The sequence below is a fragment of the Battus philenor genome, unplaced genomic scaffold (assembly GCF_028537555.1).
Source record: "Battus philenor isolate CCGP_79_NKW_IND1 unplaced genomic scaffold, ilBatPhil1.0.hap1 SCAF_15, whole genome shotgun sequence".
In the NCBI taxonomy this organism is placed as follows: domain Eukaryota; kingdom Metazoa; phylum Arthropoda; class Insecta; order Lepidoptera; family Papilionidae; genus Battus; species Battus philenor.
Window position 1 is genome coordinate 8329787 of NW_027181677.1, and position 9372 is coordinate 8339158.

The window sequence follows — 9372 nt, forward strand, 5'->3', positions numbered from 1 at the left end:
TTTTCTAAAACAACTATTAATTTTTGGCAAAAATATTTTAAACTAACTGATATTTTTTATTTTTGTATATAGCAAATAAAACACAGTGAATGCCAGAAAATATGATTCTACTTTATTCTCATGATAGCCAAAGTATTATAACAAAAATTTTCCAAAGAAATACAAATCAAAAAATTACTGTACGAACTTCAACTAGGTTACGTTTTAATCTATGATCCAAAGTTGCGAAAATTTTTTAAATTAAGAAGAAAACCGGAAGTCAATGAACATTTTTATACATATTTTATGGTACAAATTCACCATAATATCGCAGATGGATATTCATTACCAAACCTGCTTCATCGGTTTGTTTCATTATTGCAAATTACAAATTAACTTTAGGTAATGCATCATTACAGTGCACGAACTTCTAACAGTGCCGGATACTGGTGTCCAAGGTATTAGCAACAAATCATAAACAAACGGCTTGAACCTCACGAGCTCACCAAATACGGTACTCAGGACGTCGATGTTCGGCACCAGTACAAAGGATTTATGTCTCCTGCTTTTGGTACAAATTAACCGGGTGTCGGTTTGTAGGCGTGTGCGAACAAATTCGCAGCGGCACTCTCATGCTAATATTTTTCATTTTTCAGGTTGTTTAACCTTACTTAGGGAATGAAAGCGTTAAGAAAGAATTTATAAAACAAAACCGACGATAATAGAGAAACAATAATCATTTTCCTGTTATTCTCATAAAACTAATACTCTAGCGTATATATCACGCTAAATTATTAGTTTTTTTATTTTTCTGACAGTTTTTTTCATTACGTTATAAAAGTTATTGTAATTTCATTAATTAAAAATGTACCCAATAAGCGTATGTATTGTACGTATTTTGTACATGGTTTTTACTTTAAAAATATCGTAAACGTGTTAAATCTCTAATCGAGTTTTCTGAAATGCATATTTATATTTATGTTTATATACATAAATATTGATGTGTGTGTGTTTGTTAGTATATATAATGTATGTTATTGTGTAGTGTTATAATTTTTATAACACTATCACAAATAACTTATCTCGAGAAGTACATATATTTTTTATAATGGATTGTCTATTATCAACTTTATCACCAATAGGCTTAATCATATCGATCCGTCAAAATTATTACGTTATAATGAAATTGTAAGACAATTCAAATTCATGCCTGGCGTTATCGGTAGACTAAATCTTGAATGGACCGCATGCCAAAATGTGCGTGGAAATACGTGGGTGATACACGCAACGATCAATCATACAGAATGGAGTTGTCCAATTTACCGTACCACGTCTACTTCTTATTATTTTTGTAATAACGCCATCAAGTGACGTAACGAATTGTACGGTGAAAGGGATAAAATTCTGGTTTTATTTTTTGTGCCAATTGTTATAATATCGAGATTTCTATTTACACAATTTTGACAATTTTTTTTTCAACGAATATACTTTAACGTTTTTTTCTTTATTAATTTTATACATATATAACAATACTGACTATATGAATAGCGATATTCAAAACAGTTGATTACTCAAACTCATTAATAGTGTCGGCTGTTTTAACAGTGCAATTTGATGTTTCGTAATTTTATGTTAAAATCGGTTTTAAATCAAGTGCGAGACCGCTCTAGTAGAGATTAAAACTGTCAATAGTGATAATGCACAGCGTCTGTAAGGAAACTTGTTCGCGCGTAATATGTATTTAAGGCATAATAAAGTAGCCAATAATGTTATGTCAATAATTAATTGAAAAAACGTCGTAGATTCGGTACCGAGTGCTCTAGATTGTGATGTCGTAAGACAGTGGGCGTGCACTGAATGCGAGCGTAGGAGCTGACATCGATCAGATGGTCACCCCGGCTAACCGGTGGCGTCATTTCGCAATTCCATCCTACAGTCAAACGTGTGTTCACTTCTTTTGGATATCTAGTAAGCTGATGAGTTGACAACTTAATTATACTCATTACAAATTCGTCCTTGTTTTCTGATACAATGTTAACACTTTATCATAATTCAAAAATAATATAAGGTAAAAATACACTGATTTTTGCATGACTTTTTATGCATTTATTAACACCAACATATGGGTACGTATATACAAAGGTACTATGCAAGAGGCAGTAATTTTTTATAACCGAATACCACGGTAAAAATTTTAAAGGGCCAAGCAGTAATGTAAAAAAATCCATTTCGTTATAAAGTAAATAAGAGTCGCATTGAAATGACTAGGTTGATTTTAACATTTTATTGCTATTTTTATCAAAAGTGAACTCAATTTTTTAAAAATATGAAAAAGAAAGTGATTGTTAACTTTTCAGCCAATAATTTCTGGCAATCCATAATCAGCAGGGATCTATCTTTCTCTGCAGACTATTGATTTATATAGTAAACAATAAAGTCATTTTTATAATACATTAATATATATATATATATATATATATATATATATATATATATATATATATATAGATTGCAACGAGAACATTTCTCTGGCGGTAGGTCGCCGAGGTGTTCGGTAATACCTTCAACCCTCTTACGCTTTGACACCTTTCAATCACCCTTAATATATTTTTATATAATATTTACAGATCAGCGCTTAAAACTACCAAAATAGTGGATGTTTTTAAACAAAACATGTGAAAGAGTATTGGTAATAAACAGGCATTTCTGTTGTTGCAGGTCGGTGGCGCACGAGCCCGATGAGCGCGTGCGCGGCGGCCGCAATGCGCGAAAAACACGCGGCGCCGCGCCGCCTCGCTTCCCCGCCTTCCTCGCCGCGCGACCTCCCCTGCACCCTCGCGCCCCGCGCCGACGAGCCCCTCGACCTCAGAGTCACGCACAAACGTCCGCAGCGCCTCGAAGATGAAAACTGCAATCTAATCGTACCCTCGCCGCCGCCGCATCCGACTCATCCAGCTCACCCCGCACATCCTGCTCTTCTCCAGTTCTGTCGACGATTACCGCTGGCCTTACCCGCCTCGTTCGGCCGATATCCGTTCCTTCCAGCTGCGGCAGCGACTCTCCTCGCCCCCGGCGCGCCTCGACCTCCACCCGTCCCCCCGAACCCAGGAGTCAACCGAGCTCGCGATCGATACACATGCTCATACTGTGGCAAGGCATTCCCCCGGAGTGCGAACCTTACCCGACACTTACGGACCCACACGGGCGAGCAGCCTTACCGCTGTAAATATTGTGAAAGATCGTTTTCCATATCGTCGAATCTCCAGCGGCACGTGAGGAATATTCACAACAAGGAGCGACCGTTTCGATGTCGTCACTGCGATCGTTGCTTCGGACAGCAGACTAATCTAGATAGGCATCTGAAGAAGCACGAAGCGGAAAATGGTGATGACAGCCGTCGAAGATCGCCGGAGGAGACGTACTTCGAAGAGATTAGATCGTTCATGGGACGAGTGGCCCCGGCACGTCGCACTGCCGCCGCCGCCGCCACTGGCGTCGACCACACCTGATACTGGTCTACACAAATCTATTTCGCCGTTACAATTATCTGGTCGAAGCATCCAAATGACTCTCGTGTATAAATATAACGGTACCTTTTGCTATATGAGATATTTTCGATCAATATCACACGCCAATGAAACCACTGTAATGTTAAGCTACATTATTATCCTACTCTATTTCGATGGAAAACACCTGTTCTGTATTATACAAACGCTCTGTAAATATTCCTTTTTGTTACCGAATCCACTGGATTATCTACTCCGGCAGACAAGTAGACAATTTTGATACTTGCCGTCGGATCGGTTAGTAAATAGACTGTATTAACGAAGTGATAACGTTTCGTATACTTAATGTAAATATAAGAATGTGCAAAATAGTTTAGTTTCCGTACCGAATTTCTACTACCGATAGACATTAACTAGGTATACGAATATATTCCTTGTGCATAAACAAAATTAGTGTCAAAATACTATAAGTGTTCAGAGTGTTCGCTATTTTAGGGTAAGAATTAATAAATAAGTATTGTATGAGAGTATTGACGTTTTGTACTATTATTGTATAAATTTTTGCTTCTTCGTTGTAAAGTATTTAGTAAAGTAGTCTGAAAGGAAACGCCGGTTACCAATAAATATGTATAATTTGTTGCTTATTGAAGATATTATAAATATAAATATTTTAATGAAATGTTAGAAAAGTTGTTTAGAATTGATCGGATATCTCTAAAGATTATTAATATAGTGTGTGTTGCGTAAATTATTTAGTTTTATTGCTTCGTTACACAGTAAAGTGATAACTGTTCGCGATTGTTAAGTTTCCAAATATTAAGAAAATCGATTATATTATTTCACATTTTGAGATTTTAAATTTAATATATATGAATTATTGCTAAAGTACGTCAAAAAAATACAAGAATTCATCAACATTCAAAATTAATTCGCTAAATTAAGTTACATATCTGTGATTTTATTTATTACTTGGCTGCAATAAAAATCGATAACAATCCATTATGCTTAAAACTTTCAAAGAACTACTTTAAAGGTTCCTTTAAGAATAGATAGATCTCTAGTGCTGTTACGAGTATATAATGTAAACCATGGAGCTACGTCACCGTACCAATACATAGATTGACAGGCGATCACGGAGAAGATTACGATGTTTAACTAAATTTCTCTAAATATTTACGATTTATACATGAAATTACAGAACTGTAAAACCATCCGCTCTTGAAGAAAAGAGTCTTATTTCTTAATTAAAGACACTGTAGCTTCAAGTTGCAAAGTGTAAAAGTGTTTATTGCGCTTAACATTGGTGATATATCATAACAGTAGTGAGTGAGACATAGCTTAAATCTTTACTAGACGAACTAAACCTTGTTGAAAATTTAAAATCCTAAACAAAATAAATTGTTATGAAAACATTTAAATATCCATGGTGTTCGAAATATTTTGCTGTAAAATTTAATCCAATAAATTAGAAATGATATTAGTTGTATTCAAAATAAAATAAACTATCACTGTCATATTTACACTGTATACTCGTACCAAATTATCATTAAAATGTATAAGAGATGCTATTTAACTTATCACTAGAATTTAGACGAAATAGATATTATTATTACCTTGTGGTTTTGTATTTTTGATACCTATTAGCTATTCGAAGGTCACCGATTACCTTGACAAAATAAAATAAATGATACAAAATCTACCATGGTTTTCCTTTAATTTCCTTCTTGAATTTAATAAGTGTGATATTTACAGGAAATTATAGTTCCATCGGAACCGCTGTACCGCACGTTAATAAAAAGTATTTGCTAAAATGCACTACTTACACATATAAAGAAATGTTTTTTTTTATCGCATTTGTTAACTGACAGATCGTTAACTAAGTACAGTACAATGGCTTACACAAGAGTATTTTACTACACATTATACGGTTGCAACATTGAGAATATTTCATCACATAAAAATATTTGTTTTGCGGCCATACAAAGCAACTATAAACCTAACGATCATGTGTAACAATAACATTAATTTAAATATTACACCTCATCTGTACTTTTAACCGTACTTTCAACGTATCATCGTTTTTCTCGATTTATGTAAAATGTTGTCCCCGCCCCATTTTTATTTTATTTTTCACTATGCGTGCCACTGTTCTCCGAAAAAGATACTAATTCTCAGGTTTAATAGAAATCACTCCAAAGTCTCACAAAAAAGAAACATAAATAATTGCATCAAACCTGAATGCTTGCAGTATCATCCTTTGCACATTATTACTAACCAGTGAGATAAGTTATGCATCATTCAATATTAACACAATGCTGTAAATATAACGTAGTATGAATATAACTCTATTTATATAAGATTAAGCAATGGTAGCCCAGCGGTAGAGGACAAACCGATCGTAGGTCGCTGATTCAGTACCTGGATTATAATGTTAGTAGTTATAGAAAAAATATTCACATTTTATGCATTAATTATATAGGATTGCCACAACTTTATAGTATATCCCCCCATAGATATCTTTGAGGAACCATTGGCCTTCCTTGCAGTGGGCAACTATGGGTTGAAACATATATATATTAAAATTTTATCCACGATATCTCTGGAACCATAAGTCTTAAAAATTTGAAATCCTGTACAAATATTTCTATCGCAGAGTAAAGATCAATTTGGAATTAACTAAATTTTACTCGTAAAAGGAGTTAATAATAGTTAATTAAAAGACGCATTTTTTAAACTACAGCTTTTATAGGTTTAAAACTCTGCCAGAATGTTTTTTTGGGATATTTTTAATTCACAACAAGAGATTTTATGAAATTACGCCCATAAAGGTGGCGCGGGCCATCGCGAAGCGGACGAGGGTCAGTTGGTAGGTAGTTTTTTTATACATCATATTTATAACAAAATAGTAATGACATTGGTATTCCTTCCGGAACTGAATAAAATTGTCAGACCTAATGATCGTAATTAGCGATTATTAATTACATACCATAAATGTGGTGTGATAATGATTTAAAAAAAAAGATTAAGTTCATTATGTAATACGGCTTACATTGCTATAAACTCACCATTTATCTGTTTATATATAAACACAAATAAGATCTAATTCAAATGGTATTCAAATAGTACGCCATTTTAGAATCGAAGGGCGCCGGAGGCGTGCGTCGTTGCGCAGCCCCGCGAACGTTTACGATACGATTATACTTTATTGCCATTAATTTGCGACAAACGAAACCGCCCAGAAACATCAAGACGGCCATATTGGCAAACCATTAAATTTATTAAACTAATTGACCGTTGTGCGCAACTCCTGCGAAATACGTCGTCAATCAATTACTGACTAGTATTTAATCTTATCTTTTTAATATTCTTATAATTAAATAATATTAAATAATTTTAAAATGAAATAGAATAACTGTCAAAGAAAACAAATGTTTTATTAAAACATATCAGATTTATTTAAAAAGGTAAACAATTTTTAAAAATTGTTAATGGCCAATGATTAGTAAAAAGTATTGTATACGAACGCCCTTGACGCAATTACATTTCGTAACATGAATTATTTCTTGATAACGGTAGCAATAAAAACTTCTAGTCAATAAATTCCTACGCAAATAATCTAGTATAGATCTAGGTCCAGTGCAGTGTAACTATGGCTATCATTCTGAATGCGACTTTAACGGAATCACTACTTACAATGTTAGTGCAAGTGATGAAACGTGAGCGATAACGAAACTAAATTTGTATAGAATTAACAGACCAAAGTTTTGCTTATAGTTAACAAGAATATTATATGTTATTTAAAAGCTCCGCTATATGTATCCGCCTACGGAAGATGACATAGATGAACATTCTTGAGAAGTTTCAATTTGATTTATAGAAAATAAAAAAAATGAACGTTTATTCAATAATTTGTTCATACTCTAATGCCAGAATTACTCGTAAAAATATGATTATTTTTCAATACACTTTTTAATTCGCCACCCACAATATGGACAAATGACTTTGTTAATGTCTTGCAAGCCTTTTCCAAGGCCTGTATTTAGTAAAGTTAGTATTAAGTCTAAAATTCTTTTTTTCATTCATGCACTCTAGTCAGAGCGGTAGTGGTCATGCATACTTTAGAAACAACAGACCCGACCGGAGTCATGTAATCATGTAACTCGGTGTTTGTTGGAGAAATCTAAAGTTAAAAGTATGTATATATTTATATATTTACAATTTATTGTACACTAAAACTCTTCAAAAATACGTAAAAAGAAAATCTTATTAAATAAGATAAAATTAACTAAAAATAAGAAACAGTTTATATAAAGGTACAATAGGCGGTCTTATCCCGCGAGGCAATCTCTGCCACACAACTTTTGGATGGAGATGAGAGACATGAAAGAAAGGGAAATTTAGGGAGTAAACAATAAAAACATTAAAATATACTACGTATTTCAGAGCATAATACACTTGCACATATACATACACAAACACTTATATATATATATATATATATATATATATATATATATATATATAAGTGTTTGTGTATTGTGTGTATATATATATATATGTAAATGTATATATATATATATATACATATATATATATATACATATATATATATATATATATGTATATATTTATATATATATACACATATATATACATTTTACAAGAAAAAGGTATAGCATAAATTCGAATAAAGAAGAAATGGTACACAATATCCTATTTTAGAGGCCATGAAAGTGCTGTTTTGCCATCTTTTTTAAGGTTGACAGCGATATAGCACATCCTACTGCTGCAATACATTCTATGACCTAACAGCGACAATAGTGTAAGATTTCTTCGTAAATATTGTTAAATGAACAGTCATATTCAATTTCAAGCATATTATTCAATAAATCTTACTAGAGCATTAAAGAGTTTTTAATTAATCAAAATGTGTGGAACTTGGTTATTTGATTCAATTGCATGGTTGACATAATAAGGAATTAATTTCATCTAAATAAAGCAACTGCTGAGTTTCTGTCTAGTTCTTCTCAGGAGATCAACATTCCGACCTGATGGTCGCTTAATACATATAATTTAAAAATAATTGACATTTCAAAAGTGCGTGTAAATGCCTATTTAAATGAAGATATTCCAAAAATGAATATAATGCATTACTTTTCATATGTTAGTGGCATTAAAATGGAAATGACTCGTTGCGCTTATGTCTTGGTCGCAGTGCTTAGAAGTAGCAGCGCAGGGTGGGGCCAGTTGCACAACGATGACACGGCGCGGGCGCCTTGTTAGCGGCGCGTGCGCAGCCCGCTGTTGCGTTGCGTTACATTATTTATTGCTTATTGAAAAACTGACGATCGCCTGCGCAAAATTGGAACTTTTGTGGTTTGTGCCGTTGCCAACTTTTTTTATAGAAATGATTTTTGCACCGTCGTAAAATTGATGTTGAAATCTAATGGCAGTTTATTATGAGACTAAAAGCTTGAAGCGTAATGCTCTAATATTTGATCGGAGAGCGGTGAAAGCAAATTGAATTGAAAAGGAATAATGAAGTACATTCAATTAAATATTTTAAGAGTCTCACGAAGCTTACATTGTATTTCTGTTAATATATTACATAATGCCAGCTGTTACGTTCGTTAACTTATAAAGTTTATCGATTAAAATGAACGAGTAAAAAAAGAACCATGTTAAATGACCAGCAAGAATCTGGACATCGGGTTGAATTGTATTAAGGTCCTGGATGACCGCTATGACCTGAACTTCGATGAGAAATAACGCAACAAAGCCTACAGCGGAGATAACAAAGGGCGACTTCTAAATAAACGGGACATGAAGACAAGGGAGAAAAGAAACTTCCGTTAGACATACAATATTTGTAACAATATTATTAGTT

The 9372-nt window shown here is 33.4% G+C and overlaps 1 protein-coding gene across 1 annotated transcript in view; it reads left to right on the top strand.

Moving 5' to 3' along the window:
• The window catches only part of LOC137918684 (transcription factor hamlet-like), a 78615-nt gene extending 74526 nt beyond the window's left edge, over window positions 1–4089 (top strand). Inside the window, exon 3 of the mRNA XM_068761560.1 lies at window positions 2698–4089. Within this exon, the coding sequence (XP_068617661.1) occupies window positions 2718–3488 (771 nt within the window). The 5' untranslated portion in view covers window positions 2698–2717 and the 3' untranslated portion in view covers window positions 3489–4089. The remainder of the gene's footprint in view (window positions 1–2697) is intronic.
• The last annotated feature ends 5283 nt before the right edge of the window (window positions 4090–9372 follow it).